This window comes from Salminus brasiliensis, chromosome 7 (assembly GCF_030463535.1).
Source record: "Salminus brasiliensis chromosome 7, fSalBra1.hap2, whole genome shotgun sequence".
Lineage (NCBI taxonomy): Eukaryota > Metazoa > Chordata > Actinopteri > Characiformes > Bryconidae > Salminus > Salminus brasiliensis.
The window spans coordinates 6,478,458-6,497,348 of NC_132884.1; the positions used below are offsets into that span (position 1 = coordinate 6,478,458).

At 45.6% G+C, this 18,891-nt stretch overlaps 1 protein-coding gene across 4 annotated transcripts in view; it reads right to left on the reverse strand.

The window, feature by feature from the left end:
• Window positions 1-18,296, reverse strand: part of scn1lab (sodium channel, voltage-gated, type I like, alpha b) — a 52,333-nt gene extending 34,037 nt beyond the window's left edge. For 2 of the 4 annotated variants that reach the window (XM_072683588.1, XM_072683585.1), the window contains exons 1-6: window positions 18,033-18,296; window positions 6,395-6,718; window positions 4,653-4,771; window positions 4,440-4,529; window positions 2,794-2,922; window positions 893-984 (exon numbers count right to left, since the gene is read on the reverse strand). In XM_072683588.1, the coding sequence (XP_072539689.1) occupies window positions 893-984; window positions 2,794-2,922; window positions 4,440-4,529; window positions 4,653-4,771; window positions 6,395-6,664 (700 nt within the window). In that variant the 5' untranslated portion in view covers window positions 6,665-6,718; window positions 18,033-18,296. Of the gene's footprint in view, window positions 1-892; window positions 985-1,242; window positions 1,335-2,793; window positions 2,923-4,439; window positions 4,530-4,652; window positions 4,772-6,394; window positions 6,719-18,032 lie in introns of all 4 variants that reach the window. The other 2 variants (XM_072683589.1, XM_072683586.1) reach the window with 1 other exon arrangement.
• Between the last annotated feature and the right edge of the window lie 595 nt (window positions 18,297-18,891).

Below are 18,891 nucleotides of genomic sequence, written 5' to 3' on the forward strand. Positions count from 1 at the left end.
GAGAAGAGGAGAGTAGAGTAGAAAAGAGGAGAGCAGAGAAGAGCAGAGAGTAGAAAAGAGGAGAGCAGAGGAGAGAAGAGCAGAGAAGAGGAGAGTAGAAAATAGGAGAGCAGAGAAGAGGAGAGTAGAAAAGATAAGAGAAGAGGAGAGTAGAGTAGAGAGAAGAGCAGAGGAGAGAAGAGCAGAGATTATAAGAGAAGATTAATAAAGAGAAGAGCAGAGGAGAGAAGAGTAGAGAGGATAAGAGCAGATAAGAGTAGAGAGGATAAGAGGAGATTAAAAAAGAGAGGAGTAGAGAAGAGAGGAGTAGAGTAAAGAAGTAGAAAAGAGAGGAGTAGAGATAAGTAAAGAAGAGTGGAAAAGAGAAGAGTAGAGTGGAGTAGAGTAGAACAGAGAGGAGAAGAGAAGAGGAGAGTAAAGAAAAATAGGAAAGAGAATAGTAGAGAAGAGTATAAAAGAAGAGCAGAAAAGAGTAAAGAAGAGAGGAGTAGAGAAAAGTAGAGTAGAGAAGATTAGAGGGTAATAGAACTCCTCCAGGACATCACGCTGTAGCCTTTAGCAATGTCTCATGCAAAACAATAACACAAATCAAAATGGCCCGTCTATTCCCCAAGACATGATCTCTGGGAAATAACAGAGCGGAATCTAACAGAAGGAGTAAGGAACATTACAACGTGTGTTCTACAAAAGCCTGGAATCCTTCTTTCATTCGTTCTCTTTTTTTTCCCCTTTGCTTTTCCGTGCGAATGGATTCCTGCTTTTCTCGGGCCGCTAGGAGCGACAGAATGAGAGAGAGAGAGGCCAGCGGAGGAGGGGATGGCGTGAGCGAGAGTTCGGATGGATAGAGAGGCAGCCTCTGGCCTAGAGCTGTGAGCTGTGAGCTAGCTCTCACCTGGGATGACTGAAATAGTTTTGAGTGCTCGTAGAACCCTGAAGGTTCTCAGTGCAGAGACATTGCCCAGATCCACAAATTCAGTTACATATCTGTAAGGAGGGGAGGGGTAAGGGGGGTGAGGAGAGAGGGAGAGGGTGGGTGGGTAAAGGGGGGGGGGGGGGTCAAACACACAAACACACACACAAAACGTTAGGACGGGACAAAGGCAGCAAGAAGGGAAACGTCACGCACACGCACACACACGGACGCACACCTGACTGACACCTTGTGCTTGCGCATACACACACGTGCGCAATAAGGAGGCATGCGCACGCCTACACGCACACACACGCACGCACATCCCTTACCTGGGATAACTGAGATTGTTTTCAACGCTCTGAGCACTCTGAAAGTGCGGAGAGCTGACACATTGCCTAGGTTTACAAACTCAGTTACATACCTGTAGGATCAAATAGAGAGTTACCACAGAGCTCTCGCGCACACTCTCACAAACTCTCTCTCACACTCGCTCTCTCAGACATGCATAGGCATAGCTCGCATTAAGTCAATCGCTTCATTTACATGCTTTCATTTCAACATGGCATTGTTAAATCAGCACCCAACACACACACACACACACTAATATGTATACACTAGAGGTCCAGAACTTCAGGGTTTCAGGTAACGGCAACGGGACAAATGTTCCTGTGCAACATCAGTCTCAGTTCTGGCTCAGATTCAGGCTCAGAAAGGTGTGATTTATTTATGTGCTCTCGCTCTTGCACTCTCTTTTTCCTTGTCTGTCTCTCTCGCACACTACCTCTCTCTCAATGTCTGTACCTCTCCTGTACGCCTTTCTTTCCTCTCTGTGTCTCTCTCCTTCACCTTGTCTGTCTCTCACACTTTCTCTATCTCTCATTCTGAATGCATTCAGCTACTTTAAGCACTGTACCCAGTGCTGACACAGATGAGCAAATGCACACTACACAGCTTGTCTAGTACCTGTACTGAAGTACCACCAACAGATTAGGACTCTCTGGAGCAGATACACATGAACCTATTGGCACCATGCTGCCTAAAGCCAGGTGTGGGCTAGAGGGGTATAAAGCCCCCCAGCACTGAGCTGTGAAGCAGTGGAACTGTGTTCTCTGGAATGATGGATGGTGCTGTAACCAATACTTGAGTTGGGGAGTTGGGGATGAGGTGGGGTGGTGATTATCCAACGTCCTGACCTCACTTACTTCAGCTCTTGTCACGGAATGCAATCAAATCTTAATAGCAATGCGCTACAAATCTAGTAGAAAGGATTCTTCCCTGGACAGCAGAGAATGTCCAACAAAAGCAGGATAAACTCTTTCTAAATCCCCTTGGTTTTGGAAAGAGTAATGAACAAGCAGGTGTCCCAATACTTTTGCCTGTCCAGTGTATGTTTCTCTCTCTCTCTGCCTGCCTCTTTTACATGCATACCTTTTCTCTCCCTCTGACTCTTTCTCTTCCGGGCTCTCTATCTGTCTCTCTTGTGCATCTAGACACTGTTGCTCTAGCTCGCTCGCACTCTCTCACTCTCTCCTGTGTGTTCAGCATCGGTTTGGGTCGGGTTCAGGTTTCAGACTGACCAGTACCAGTCAGGCCTGATTGGGTCGGCTCTTAAACCTTGCAGACTTGCCTAATCTGCCCCTGCAGACCTCTAATATACACACACACACACATACACAAACAGAAATACTGTCACACAGACAAAGTTTTCTTAATGCAACATAATGAGGAGTATCAAATTCATCCACAGTACATCTCTAACATTTCGCAGCCAAGGCAGTTCTCTACACCTCTACAGTATAATACACTACAATGACAAGCAAGCACTAAGCCTATTCATCCATAGCACGTGTAACAGCGAGAGACACTCAGGGGACACGCACGCCATGACGATGACGCTGAAGTCCAGCCAGTTCCAGGGGTCTCGCAGGAAGGTGAAGTGCCCCACACAGAATCCCCGGGCCAGGATCTTAATCACAGACTCAAATGTGTAGATCCCTGTGAACGTGTACCTGCAGGACAAAAACAAACATCTCTTATCCAAGCAGAGACGCAGTCAAGCGTAAATACTGAAGTGTTCTCAGCCTAGGGTTATTGACGGGTTATTACTGATAAGCGAGTTTATCATTCAGTTATTAAGACTTATTAGAGAAGTAAGCCTCTCTTGACTGCAGTAAAGCAATAAAGCCATTAACTCACTTAACCGTGGTGTATTGACAGTAACATGCAGCTTTAAAGGGCTTATTGATTTTATAAAGATACATACACAGCTCTGGAAAAAATAAAGAGACTATTCTTTTTTTTCTTCTTAAATTTGCATCTCTACGTGTCTGGCAGCCGTTTTATTCCAGGCATTTCCTCAAACAAAGCTGAGTTACCTGAGTTTGCAGACTATGAATGGCATAAAGTCTCAACAGCAATGTGAAAGACTAGTGGAGAGCCTGCCAAGACATAAAAGCTGTGACTGGCAGTCAATGTTATTTTACCATAGTGATTTCTGAATGCTCTAAATGTTCAAATATTAGTGACTGATTGTTTAAATCTGAATAATAACTTTTATCATTATAATTATTATAATAAATATTTATTTGCATTATTTGATCAGTTGTTTTTGAGCAGTTGTTATTTCTGCAAATAAATGCTCTAAATAGTACTATTTTTATTTGGAATTTAAGGGGAAATGTTGTCCATGGTTTATGAAAGACAAGGCAAATGTTAACATTTCCTATATATAATAAAACCAGAGAAACTGATAATGTAGGGTGGTCTCTGAATTTTTCTCCGGAGCTGTATAGACAGATAGACAACACTTTGATCCTGAAGTGATATAATATTAATAAAATATCCCCCATTTTAATTAAGAATTTAGTTTATTATTAATACAAAGCAACCGTTGTGATACTTTATGTATATGCTGTAAAGTGTTTAACACAGGTGGAGGTTTTAGCAGCACTGTAGGGACGTGCTGTTTGCTGGGGGAAGCAGCTTATATAAACTAGTGGAGCTGAAGGTTGCATCAAGTTAGACCGCACTAACCAGGGACCAGCCACGGCAAATCCCACTGGTGGGACCTGCCGTATACTTCTCTGCCGTATGCAGAGAAGAAGAAAGTGAGCTGGAGACTTGAAGGTGTTTAATTTGTCTGTGCAGAAGCTTTCCAAGCTCCCCAAGTTACCCAAGTATTTATAGTTGGTTCAGCTTTAAGGAGGACAACAAGTGTGTTTTCTTTAAATAGATGGTCAATCTTTAGGACGTTTACGATCTAGGCAGCAACAGGATGTATCTGCCTGACTTTAAGGCTTCCGACTTTCCTTTAACCTCTATGCTATCTGCATTTCCAGGCACACCTAGTTACCATCAGATACCACATTTTCAATGTAATATTCAACAGACTGTACTTGCTAATGGGTTAATTTTTTAAAGGGTTTTTACTAGATCAAGGAACCAGGGGAGCTTACTGTTTCTCAGTGCCTCCTAAACCTGTGCAAATATCCATGCAGATACATGAACAAACCATGAACAGACTTACTCCACATTCTTGGCCCATTCTGGGGGGTTGCTTAGCGTCATGAAGGCGCAGTTGGTCAGAATGGTGCACATGATCACAAAACTGAACATCGTGGACAAGCAGTCAAGGAGCATAAATCAAGGTGTCTCTGGATCACAGTATGTACACACAGTTTCAGCACTCACCCGTACCTCCACACGGCTATCACGCATGGCCTAGCAATGCAAAGGATATGAATGCACCAGCACTTTAATGGCGGCTCTCCTCAAAGGGTTGAAGGGGCTGAGGATGTAGAGGGCGGGCGTGGCGTTGAAGCGGAACAGCGCCTTCCCACGGTTCAATACTATAAAGGTCTGAAACGGTGAGAGTTAGTGCGGTCAGTCTCTGGTCAGTTCCATAAACATGTTTACATTAAAATACTGAATTATAGGCACACCCTCCTTCGCTTCCTCCCTCTACCTCTATCCTTCCCTGCCTCCTTCTCTTCCCCTCGCTTTCTTACCTCTCTCTCTCTCTCTCAGTCTATTCTTCTCTCTTTCCCACTCTGCTTTCCACCTTTTCTGTGTCCGAGAATTCCCCTTTAACTCCCAATCTCTGTCCCTCTCTCCAACCATACCTCTTATTTCCTTTCTCATTCCCTCTCAGCCTTCTATTTCTCCAAGCATTCCTCTTTTGCTCCCCATCTTATTCTCTCTCCCCCTAACCCTCTCTCTCAGTCCATTCTTATTTTCCCCTACTTTATTCTCTCTCTAACGCTCCATCTATCTCCCTCCTTTACACCCCCTCTCTCATTTCCCTCCTTTCTTCTTCTTGGTCTCCTCTCTCTCTGTCCAAGTATTCCTCATTTGCTCTCTATATCTCTATTATTATCCTTCTTTCCCTCTCTCTCTCTACCTTCTTCTCTCTTCTTTTTTCTGTACTTTATTCTCTCTCTACCTCGCTCTCTTCTATCTTCTATCTTTCTCACCTTTTTCCTCTCTACTTCCTCTTCTCCTTCTCTGTCCAAGTATTCCTCTTTTGCTCTCTATTTCCCTCTCTCCCTCCTTACCTCCCTCTCTGAATTCATTTATTTTTTCCCCCTACTTTATTCCCTCTCTACCTCTCTTCCTTCTTTCATATCTCCTTTCCACCTTGTCTCAGTCTAGCTATTCCCCTTTCGCTCCCTCTCTCCTTTAGTCTCACTCTTTTTCCCTACCTCCCTCTTTAAATCCATTCTTCTATTTCTCTACTTTATGCTTTCTCTACCTCACTCTCTTCTTCCCTACCTCTCCCTTCATTTCTCCTTCTTTGTTCCCCATCTCCTTCTCTTCCTCCGTACTTCCTTATCTCTGTCTCTATGTAACCTTCTCTTTTGTCCTTAAGTTATTCTCTCGCTACCTGACTCTGACGCTACCCTTTTCCCTTTCTCTCCATCCAAGCACTCCTCTTTCGCTTCCTATCCCCTTCTCTCTCTCTTCCTTCGTCCCCATGTCTTTCCTTCCCCATCTGCCCCTCTCAATCTATTTTTCTCTCTACTTTATTCTCTTGCTCTTTTCCTCCCTTCCTCCATCTCGCTCCCTTTCCTCTCTGGCTCCCGGCTCCCTCTTTATCTCTCCTAACAACCCTCTCTCTTCCCCACCTCCACTGCTCCCTCCTTTTGTCTCCCAACCTCTCTTGCAATCCCCAGTTCCTTTTCTCTTTCCAACCCCCCCTCCTTTCCTCCTTCTCTGTCCAGACACACCCCCCCCCAACCTGTCCTTGTTCTAGCTCCCACTTCTCACTATTTATCTCCCTACATAAAACTTCCCACTTACTCCCTCTGTATCTACTTCTCTTCCTCCCTTCATCTCTTTCCAGCCCCCCTCTTACTCTCTGCCTTCTTGTTTGGATGCTTGTTGCCCTCAACCTCTCTCTGTCCTTCTCCCTCTCCCCCACCCTTCTTCTATTCTTTTTTTCCTCATTTCCCTTCCCTCCTTTCACCTCCCCTTCTCTCGTACCGTCTGGTTCTGGTAATAGGTGTCCAGGTCCTCCAGAGGGACGGACACCAGGCCTGGTGGGATGTCCCCATAGATGAAAGGCAAGGATTTCCCCGCCTCAAGGTCGCTGTTGGGCTTGGGCCCGTTCTCGTCATCGTCATCGCTGCGTCTCTCTCCTTTGGGACGGCGAGCCGCCTCCTCTGCGATGCGCCGCTCGATGGCAGCAAGGGATTCGGGAACAAGGGGCCGGAAGCTGTCAGGTCCGGGAGGAACGAGCAGCTGGGCGGCCATATTGACATCCTGCTCCTGCAGCCGGAACCACCTAGCCTACTGTCACACCGGGGGCTGAGCATCACACACACAAAAAAAACAACACAGAGATTCAGACCTCATGTGACCATATTAAAAGATAAGTAGACAGGCTAATTATCAAACCCACAACATGCACCATCATGAAACACTTTAAGCCTAAAGAGCCTAAGGCCACTAATGTCAAGCGTTGGCTAGAGGGGAATAAAGGCCACCAGGCTGTGGAGCAGTGGATCTACGTTCATTGAAGTGACTGAGCTCCATCTAATAGATTTGGGATGAGTTGGAGTGGCATTTGTGATTCAGAACTACAGCAAACAGCCATAACATCTGCCCAAAATTGTGAGGATCCCACTCATGCAGCTAAATCAGCTCTGACGTTTGAAGTATGGACCTTCAGAGGTCCTGTGGTATCCGGCACCAGCATCTCCTTTAAGTTCTGCCCCCAAGGACATTGTACAACCCCCCCCGGTCCCATCATTGAGCCTGGTGGGACCCTGATGGACATCCACATATATGGTCAACATGGAACCAATGGACACAACTTTCTAGTTCCCAGTTGGGCCACCAGTACAGGCCCCACATGGACATGTTAGACATGTCAGGAAATATATTGCAGGGCAATCTATCAATATTGATAAATTACAGCAGAATAAGCTCATTTTCTGAGTACATAAGAAGGAACCAATACTTATGAGGATATGATTTCGTATATTGCCAAATATAAGGTGATACTGTAACCATTTTTTAAAAATCATATTTTAGAAAAAATCATAGTATAACATCACAAAACTTAATACATAATATCTCGATCATTTCATAATTTTTTTAGACCCCTATTACATAATCAAGATGTTTGTGTTACATATAAACAGTGTGTTACGACACACATGCAGGCCCTGAGTTTGCTGACCAATGACAATGTACAACCAAATAAGTTGCCCTCCAAGCTAACATGCCGATGCGGGGCCTGTATAGGTAGCCTAACTTGAAACCTGAACATTTTGCCCTCGGGTTCCAGGTTGGCCCCTCATCTGAATGCACACCAGAGTCAGTGATTGTCCAAATGGTTCATATTCTTATGCTTGACCTTGTGCCCATTCTCCCTGCCACCATCACTTTCAGGAACTGACTGTTCACTTATTCTGCCTAATATGTAGATCCCACCCCTTGACAGGTGCCACTGTAAGCAGAAAATCAACATTACTCACTTCACCTGTCAGTGGTTTTAATGGTATGACTGATTGGTGTGGCCATCCAACATCAATGCCCAGGCTCACTAATGCACTTGATAGCTCACTGCCACAAATTAATGCCCACCAGGCTCAGTAATGGGACCAGGAGGGGTTAAACATGGGCTCCATCTGGGTTGTACACTTAACAGGGGGCCTATATGGATGCCATGTGAGATTAAGGTGGGTGTAACAATGGGACCTCAACTGGATCTCAGTAACAACATATGTACAAACCCACTCAGAGCCCATGCCCACCTGGAACCCACCTACGGAGCCCACATTCCACCCATGTAAGCCCCTCATGAGCATGTTAACTGGGCTGCTTTAAGGCCCTTCTATCCAGCACAATTTGTCGAGCGTGACAACCCTGTCCGACACCAAATCTCGGCCAGCAGGATTCAGAGGCGCCCACTGAGAGGCCGTCATCAGCAAAACACAATAACGTGACAAAATTTCTCTTGGCATCTTCTGCAGATCTCTGGATTGCTCCTGGACACCGTTCTCCACAAAACCATTCGTCCAGAAGACATTCCATGATAATCTGTCATAACAGTCATATGCATGTATGTGCATGTGTATGCATGTTTAGGTCCAGGTACTCTCTGCATTAGTTGGTAAGCCTTAGTAAAGTCTATGTGTTCTCCACCAGAGCAGGCATGCTACATGCAAGAAGACCAGATCACCCAGGCATAAAGGACCCTGAACTGGGGGTGCTCTCAGGAAAAAGCACTGCCCTGTCCATCACCCTGGAGAGATATATACGGTCCCTCATTCACTCTACATCAACATACAAAGTGCATTTGTGTGCGTGGAACATAGGATCAGATAGAAAGTGGGACAGAGAGAGACAGGGGAAAGACAGAGATGCTGTTTGATTGCTGGTCTTTAGCCTGGGCCTCCATAAGCTGCAAGTGGACTGAGTAAATTACTGTTAGATTATGCAGCAAATTAAGTGCTGGAGTCGCTCTAAACAGTGGCTTGGCTTATACATAACGCATAATGAAATGAGCCCAGTGAAGTGATCAGTCCCAGTGGAAACACAGCAGCTGCCTGACTGAGCATTAGGCTCTTCTTACGGCTTATAACTGTCTCTGGTTATCTATCAGCTCTATCCACAGGAAACCCTCAATGATGATTTAACGGTCCGCTATAGATGCCCCATTACACTGGACCTCATTCACCAATATATTCCAAAGAGTTCTCTTACATTTGTTCTTTTTGAGAACAGTCCTAACGAAAAGTTTACGCCAGGTTCTAGACCGCAGGATTGTTCACAGCTCTGCTCTTATAACGCCCCTCAGCATTGAGTCTGGAGCATGGAGATGTGGAACTGTGCTCTCCGGAATGATGGTGGTGCTCCATCCACTACTTTTTGAGGGTTGAGTTGGGGATCTGAGGATGATGAGGTGGGGTGGTGATCACCCAACACTGTGACATTCCTAAAGCTCTTGTCGCTGAATGCAATCAAATCCTCACAGCAATGCTCCTCCAAAAGCTAGTAGAAAGCCTTCTTCCCTGGACAGTAGACACTGTTACTTCAACAGAAGATAACTCTTTTTAATACCCTTGATTTTATGAGAAACAATGAAAGAGCAGGTGTCTCAATACTTTTGTCCAGAGGCTACAGATACAGGCAAAACAAAGGAAAGCAAGCAGGGCAGGAAGTTTTTGTGTAAGTACATGGACGCAGTCGAGAAGGGAGCAGTTCACAGACTTTGAGCCTGTTTATACTTGGCACTGGGATGTGTTTTGGTAATCGGATCACATTCTGATTTGACTTGTCTGCATGAAAAGCAAGATGTAAACACTCCCAAGATGCATTGTGATCGAATTATGATTGGAACAACAGTCGGAAGTAGTCAGAGGCCTCGGTAGTCAGAGGCCGATCTCATCCACACTTCAGTCTTCAGTGCTGAATCGTGTTCATTTGAGTTTTTGCTGAACTGTTCCTTACTTTGAAATGAGCTGTTTTTCACTGTAGCTCTTCACTTAGGCCTAGTCCACATGTACAGGGGTAGATTTTAAAACGCTGTGAGGCGCTGTCAAGAGCGTGCCAAACCAACACTGACACGCACCCACAGCGATGTCCTTTAGCTGAACGAAAAATCTCCCGCCATTCTTCCATAGCTACCGCTTCCTTTTCAAAGATGTCCCACCAACTAAGGTTGGTGGTCCCACTGGACCTTGTGCAAAACTGAATACGCTGGAGGTGGGGGCTGTGTCGTGGGAGTCCTGGATATAGCAGTGACCTTCTGCTGCCTCTGTTCTCCATTACAGCTTAAGAGCAACTGTATATGTATGTGTCAACATGTACCAAGTCCTGTTAGCGCTGTTAAAACTAGCTTAAACTAGGCCAGCACAATATAGCGTGTATCAGCATATCAATATTTTTAAATACTGTATAGTGTTTTTAATCAAATTTGCACCAGATTTCACCAGATATCAATGATTCAACATGATATCCATGAACATAATCTCTATGTATCCAATACTGGACTAAAATAAGCAATATTAGGCAGATATGATCAGCCTCCGGTTGACATGCCATGGATGATAAGACCAGTGTAAACCTTCCTTTTGTATGAAGCAGCAAAAAAGTAAAAAAAAAAAATACAATACTAGGATTGGTTATCGGTCCTGATCTAGCAAAATAGCTGATGCTGAGTTATGAACCCGATCCTCTCATAACTCAGGATCAGAATAACATACAAACATGATACATATATCATAGCAAAGAGCAAGACTCGAACTAACTAACTCTTAACTCAAACCTTCAGCAGCCTGCTCTGTTTACTGTAGAGCAGCGCAATGAGCACAGGGACCCATGTAAGAATCGTCCAAAATCTTCAGATTTCTGCCGTTTTTCAGCTATAGAGAGATGAGAGATGATCAGTTGGAGGCTTGCGCCTGTAATGAAGGACAGTCTGAGAGCGAGGGGGTAATGACGTCACTGTCCCAGCTGGTACTCCACATAACCGAGGAACAGAGAAGGAAGGGCCCAGAGCCCAGAGCCCAGACAACACTGCACCAAGGTCCAGCACCATTATTAATGTTAGTGACAAATAAACACCAATTCTCTTCCACATGGTGAGATACATGGTTTATTAATTCAACAACTGTACTTTATCGGGTATCGGCCGATCCACAAGGATTACGCATCTGTATCGCATCGGAACAGATGTGAAAAGGCAGGTACGGTGCAGCCCTAGTTACAACTACCACTATTTTGGCCACGTCCGCCATTGCACGAAATCGCCTCAAAAATCAAACCGAGCACCTTGAAGATCAAACTTGTCTGGGCTCTTTCTGAGGATAGATGCTGTACTTTGACATCGACTGAGAACAGATTTACCTGTAGGTTCAGTGATGGCATTTACGGATAGTTTGAGACTTCTCAACAGAGCTTGCAGTCTGATCTTGAGCTGAACTTGCTAGGACGGTCTGATCTGGCCACGTTGGCAGCTGTTTTACACCCTGGAAGGAGTTTTGGGAAAGGTTTGTTTTTAGTGACCTACAACGGAACTGCATGAAACACACTGCTAACAACATCACATCTCAGGGTGTGTGTGTGTGTGTGTGTGTGTGTGTGCTGTTACAAGATTGGATCCTATTCATTCTTTTTCAAGCTCAGCATCTTTCTACTGATATCCCACCAATGCAAGACCATCTCTAACAGCAGCAGTGTCATTTCGGCATGTGTGGCTAAATGAGAGATGTCCACAAACATACCTGATCCTTAATCCTTCTACAAGGCTGACACACCTCTGGCACAACCCATCGGCTCTATGCGAGGTCTTTCATGAGGCTAAACCATGCAGTACAGCGGGACTAACCGGGAATAACTGGCTTGAAGGAAGCTCGTGCCCAGTGGGACGACATATACTATTGTAGCCTGATGATCGCACCGCAGCACCTCAAGAGTCTTTGATGTACGTCACTCCTGGGACCTCTCTGAGTCATTGTCCATTCAAGCACCAGATACTCTCTGCAGCACAACAGAGCAGCGCTCACCTCTAATACCGTGCCTAGTGGCAGATACAGAACATACAGAATTTGTGCCTGTGTGCATGTGTGCGCGCCTCTATGTGTGTGTGTGTTTCAAATGGCACGCTGCCTTCATGTCTCTCCCAGTTCGGTGCCTCAGTGGCGCCCAAACGGTGCAGCCTGTTCTCCATTGAGAGCACAGTCACAAACAAACTCCCTCTTGCGCCAGCCTTTAGCATGCACCCCCCTCCAAAAAGAGCCCAATCTCAAGAGAGCCATTACTCCAAAGCCTGCCAGGCAGCAGCACTGCAGCTCCCAATGGTTCGACCACACCTCTATCAGACAGGGAGACAGCGACCGAGACCAAGACTTGGGGGATTATCAAAAGACGATATCAAGATGTTTTTCATCCTTTCCATCTCTGCTGCGGCTTCATTGCCGCCCCAGTGTCTTTACTTGCATCAGCATAAACACATTTCCCTTTTTAACTACTTCTAAACTTCTAAACTGCTTCTAGGTTTTTGATAGAGACATGTACCATGAAACGAATTGGTCAAATGACAGGTGTGGAGATTCCAAAAGATAACCAAAGACTAAAGTTTGCCAGAGAACAAATGAATATCGGATCTTTCCCTGATGTTCCCCCTTAAAGACACCTTCCATTAAATTTTCAAACTTGTCTGGGCACTTTCTAATGGTAGATGCTGTACTTGGACATCAGCTGTGGATAGGTTTACCTGTAGGTCCAGTGATGACATTTACGAATAGTTGGAGGCTTCTTTACGGAGCTAGCAGTCTAATCCTGAGCTAACTTGCCAGGGCAGCCTGATCTGGCCATGCTGGCAGTGGTTTCACTTGTAAATGACTTAGTGGACTGAGGAACATCTGAATTCTGAGACGTTCTGAGATCTTTTAAATCCCTACGAACTTCTTTCTGAAGGCCTCCGAGAGCTCTCTAGATCTGGCCATGGGGATCTTCAGCACTCACTTCAACCATCAAGAACAAACTTAACTAAATGCCTGAGGTTTAAATAAGATAGGAGCTGTGTCTGATACTGTGCCCTACTGACCATATTCCCTACATGTGGAAATCCACACCTTTATATAGAGCACTATTATAGGGAATGTGTGAGAACAGTATATGAAATCTAATCTAATCAAATCAAATCGCGGTTATTGTCACACCACATTAACACAGGTGTGAAGGGGAGTGACCCTTACTGTAGTAAAACACAAATATATAGAAAATAAGAAATACAGCATACATACCCACTAACATACCTTATTGCACTATACACTATTAAATGTTCAGGTTTTATATATATATATATATATATATATATATATATATATATATATAAAATGTTTACATAACGTTTATAACATTAACATTAACATTTGATATACAAATTTGTCACATCTTCAAACATCACTTAAAAAAATGGCGGCACCCCAAAGTAGTGCACTATATAGTGAATAGGGCACAGTTTTGGACACAGCTAGGCTCCTAAAAAATCCCCTCTAACCATGTCCTAATCATGCTGCACCTGATTCTAATCTTATACATTTTCTGTAATAATAAAGGGCGGGAGGGGGGGGGGGGGGTGTTCTAACTTTTCAATTCAAGTTACATTTCAATTCATTATATTTACAAATCTTTTAAATATATTTCTTGATTACTTATATTACTGCCATTGCTCAATATTGTTCACATAAAGATCAAATGTCCAGAGGTTTAAATATGTTAAAGACAAAGATCTTCATGGGGTGTCCCGGGTTTTTTCACATGTCCGTATTTCACTTCCTAACTGGTCTAAATTGCTTAGATTAGGTTTTAGATAGGGACATGGGGGCAACTAGTCAAATGACTGAAGTGACGATTCCAAAACATGATAATGAGGATAACGGGGTGTGCAGCTTCCTTATCCACTGCTTCTGACGGTCCTCAGACTGTCAGACAATGTAAAAGAAAAAAGGAGTCAGGTACAGTGGCAAATAAAATAAAATAGGGCACCCCTGTTAACCCTGTGCCACTGGCTTAAACACAAGCCCAAAGCATGATCCATCCACCCCCATGCTTAACAGTGCAAGTTGTAGTTGTTCTTTTCATGACATTCATCATTGAAACTTCCTATTTTAACCTATTTTAGTGACAGAGCTTGTTTATAAAATGCATCATGTTTAGATGTTCCTTTAAAAAATTCTGGCTCTGAACTTTGTGATGATCTTCTTGTTTGACTCCAGAGTCTGCTAAAGGTCTTCTGAACTGAAACGCTGGTTCTGGTTTGTCTTTCTATCCATGTTTTGTCTCGTCAGAGCCTTCTGCTGGGCGGCAGTTTATTTTAATGTTCAGAGAACTAGGCAGTTGTCTAGAGGAGCCAGTGGCTGCTGATTGTTGGGATAAGATTTAAGGGAGTCAGGGTATTTATTAGGCTCTGTGGTTTACCTCATCTGGCCTTTACTAATGATGACTGTAAACCAGTCACAGCCCTAACAAGCTAGTTAAAGTCTGAGAAGTTATCTATGTGCTTCAGTCTCTTCCACAATTTTGTCTATCCAGTAAAACAAATGGCTGGATTGGAGTTTCACACTGTAGTAGCAAATAAGTAGGAAGTAAATATAATGTAGGCCCTTTCCCCTTTTTTCATTTTTTACTCAATTTTCCTCCCGAATTTAGAAGAACCAATTACCCAACCCGCTTGTTAGGACTCCCCCTATCAATGCAACATCACTAGGCAGTAAATATGCTCGGAGGACAGCGCCTGATTCCCAGCTCTGATACAACAGGTAACAGAAAGACATTTCCTTTGTACAGTGAATTGTATTCAAAATTTGCTGCCTTACTTCCAGTTAAACAGAACTAATTACACTCCTTGTAATGAAACGTGCACTTTAAATGTTCTTGCACTGATGATATCCAAGATATGCTTAGAAAAAGCATTCTGTGTATCACAATAACAACATTAATCAAGATCCAATAAAATATTGCTATACTGCCCACCTCTACACTGGATAAGAGTGTCATCCAAAGGCCAGAATACGGTTAAAGTTGCACTAAAAAGAGGGTTTGGGAACTCACATATCACTGAAAAGACAATCCAGCATAACCAAAACAGGGCTGAGAAACGGGCCAAATCCAAAACACCAAAACTGTTGCATCACAGTCTTGACTTATATTTCCCCTACCCCCAATTTTTTAGACTCAGCCCACTAGCAAAAGCCATGCCGGCCCTTGTCAATTCTGACAAAATGGTAAAATTACGATGACTTCAGGAGAATATGGTGCTGCTGATACCGGGGAGCAGCTTCTCACCTCCAGACTCCACTAGTTATGTGAATACGGGTTGCTACGTGATCCAGGCCTCGTGACAGCGTCTTTTCCTGTGCCAAACTGGACTACTTCAGCTGAACCAAACCAGAGCTAAACAGACATCAGAAGGAAAAGTGCTGGTAAGATTTGAGAAAGCCAGACCTGAAGAGGCGAGAGGGGTGGGAGCAAGGCTAAAAGCTAACCGGCTACAATGTCTTCAGCTTGTTAACAGCACATGCTGAGAGACAACGAGAGGACTCACGAGTAAGACTCTCGAATAACTACAGTGTTTTGTAATAGTATTAAAACTATGCTATGGCTTCTATGGCTTATCTCTAAAGCTCCTTTAAGCTGTCACAGTGACATGAACCAGCTAATAAAAGCAGAGCTCACCCTTTTTCCGAGAGCCCTTCATAAAAGAAAAATCAGTGTATGAATGAACGTCATTCTAAGGTAAAATAACAGGGTGATAAATAGGTTTTTAACAGCACGCCTGAGCTTTTCACCCCAAGACAAGTCACACACTTACTATTTATACATCACAGAATAATAACTGCACTCTGTGACACCTTTAACCCGGTTCTGAAGGTTCTTCGGACTCTCTGCAGTGTTTAAAGGCGGGCTGCTGTCCGAGGTGCTGAAACACAGGTGCACAGTTAGCAGGCTCTGTTATATGTGGTAGACAGCGCTGGGAGATCAACACACAAATAATAAACATGTACTGCTTCCTCACTGATGGCTACTGTGGCTATAGGCTGCCAGGCTACACCTAACCCAACCCCACCCTACCCATAACTTCAAAAAAAGCTCATCTGGAGGACAAGCCAGGGGTCCATACAGCATCACACATTTCTACGTTTGCAAACCACCCGGCAGCACATCACGAAGTCCTCATAAAGACCTAAATACACATTAAGACCATCACACAGTCCTCATAAAGACTTAAATACACATTAAGACCATCACACAGTCCTCATAAAGACGTAAATACACATTAAGACCATCACACAGTCCTCATAAAGACCTAAATGCACATGGAGACTATCACGTAGTCCTCGTAAAGATCTAAAAACACAGACTCTATCACACATCTGCCACAGTAAGGCCCCTCAGCCTCATCTAGACGTGGTGCTGAGGTCCAGGGGGTCCTGACGGACCTCCGTTTAGTGCATTTCATCTCCAAATAAACACGAATGAACGTCCCTCTTCACAAGAGGGGTTTGGAGACCCTGTAGCACCAGCCCCCTCGTCCACAGACGCCATTAAGTCAATGCAATGTGATCATCTATCTCGCGGTGAGGACACGGACGCCCGAGGAACCGCTTCGACGCGGCTTCCTGGAGGACAAGGTCACCGGAGAGCGCGCGCGCCCGTCACGACACGCCGCGTGTGTGAGCTCCGTGCTCGGAACCGAACGAAATGGGTGTGTGCCTAATGTTTTGAGTGGGGGGGGGGGGGGTGTAGGAGGGGGCAGGTGAGAGCCCTACCTTCTGTAGCTACATCAGCGGCTCCATCAGCGGCATGAGCTGGCGCCATGTTGACGTCTCCGTCCGTTCACCGCCGCGAGCGCATCAAAGTCATGACAAGCGCACGGCTCTTGCAGGCGCGAGCGCACACCGATCCGTTAGCCCACCCGCTCCCTTCAGAGCCTGACCGCTAACACCAAGCAGCGGAGGAAGGCGCGCGCTGCACGGGTAAATTAATACTAATAAAAAGCTAAATCAGCACACAAACATGTGGTTAAATCTTAAAACTGAAGGGTTAAACTGGTGTCTAGGCGACGACGAGCACGAGCTCTGGGCGTGCCTTTTTCCTCCTGCCTACCAACTCGCATACACGCACGAACGAACGAACGAACGCACGCGCGCACGCACGCGCGCACACACACCTATACACAGGCTATACACGAATCCCTTTCCAATCGATCCGGCCGTCGCAGAATCCAACACTTACGAGGTTATGTCAGATTTAGTGGGGTGTACTGATTTTTTGATTTTTTGATTTTTTTCCCCCAGGCTGCTGAGGGAGGGTGTGGAGGGGTGAGGATGAGAACGAAGAGGAGGAGGAGGAGGAGGAGGAGGAGGAGGAGGGGTGTGGAAGGGAAGGGGAATGGAGGGAGGGGGCGCATCATCATCAATACGACGCCATGACAGAGGCCGCAGACTTTCCAACGCAACCAGACGAGAACACACTAGAAACAGCTGGACAGGACCTCAGGAACCACCCTGCTACACCTCTACTCAACCAAATTCAATCACCGTCGCCCATGGCAACGGGATGGATGGATGGACGGGGAGGGAATGGTTGGGGGAGGGGAGGAGGAGGGGAGGGGGGGGTAAACGTGTCTGTTATCATTCATCGTTTTAGTAAAACGTCAAAATGGCACAGCTTGTCCCCAACGTGAGCTGTAAGCTGCCCTAATAAGCTCCATCACTACCTAGGCTGCCTAAAACACAGCCCCCTTCCAGCCCCCCTCTGCCACCACGTACGGCTCATTCATCCTCGGATTGCCTCCGTCATCAGGGAGGAGACGGCGCCTACGTCTTTGACCTTTTCTGATGAACGTTAAAATGGGAAAACGGGGAAACTGGGAAAATGGGAAATCCTCCAGCCCTGTCAATCAGTGTCGAAGGAGGTGGTGTTTATTTGTTGTTGTTGTTTTTGTTGTTGTTGTTGTTTATACTCGTTAATTCGGTCAATAATCAGCACTACTCAGCACTCCCCTCTCCTAAATCCCTGCCGTGCCCTTGTCGTGTCCTGTCGTTCCCATTTTCCACCTTTCCAGACCTTTCTGAGGAGATCGCTGAAGCTACTCACTCACCATAGCCGAGCCTCCGCCTGCGCGCGAGCCTGGCTGACGGCAATCCCGGTTAGCTCGTCTCTCCTCCGCGAGGATGGGTTCGCCTTTCCATGCAGAGTAAAAACAAAAAAACACGAAACCAAACAAAACGCGCGCGCAGAGGGTCAAAGAGAGGAACTCCAGCCGATATTCCTGCCTCTCCGCGAGCGCCTAGATCTCCTCAGCCGTCGCGCGCCTCGCCATGTAGCCCTAGCTCTTGCCGACACGGGCGCTTCCGGTTGTTGGTGACTGTGGTTGGTGGGAGGGACGCGCGCGCGGCTCGTCTGCGCGCCACCCGTTACCTTACACCCGCGCGCACGTGCAGTCGCGCGTATTGCATAAACATGCAAATAGCAAAAATAGCGTTAGATCACGGTGGGCTTTTGTAGACCGTGCGACAATAGGATCGCATGCAATGTCTGGCTCGCACGTGCATGAACGCGTTGAGTGATATCTAGACAGCTTGTTTTGTTGCATTTTTGTTACTAATTTGGTACCAGTTGTCTATGTGCACCTCGAGGAGGCGTTCTAGGCTTGTTGGGCTGGTTGCACGTGCACGTTTGCCAGATCTAGATATTGCACCGTTGTTCAGCAGTTTTTGATGCACGTTTTTCAAAGCTGCACTTTTAATATCCCTAAAAAGGCGGTGTGGTGCATGCGCTGGTTATACAGCTGAGGATGCTCATTAGCTCACTGGCTAGTGTCTGATAGGCGAGGCTGCTGTTTTACAGCGCGCGCTCCTGTCGTTTTATTCGATTCATCAAGAAATGAGGAGCTCTGAGACTCGAGGGTTTCAGACTCACCGGGGTAATGGTCGTTAGCCTCGCTTATGAGCACCGTG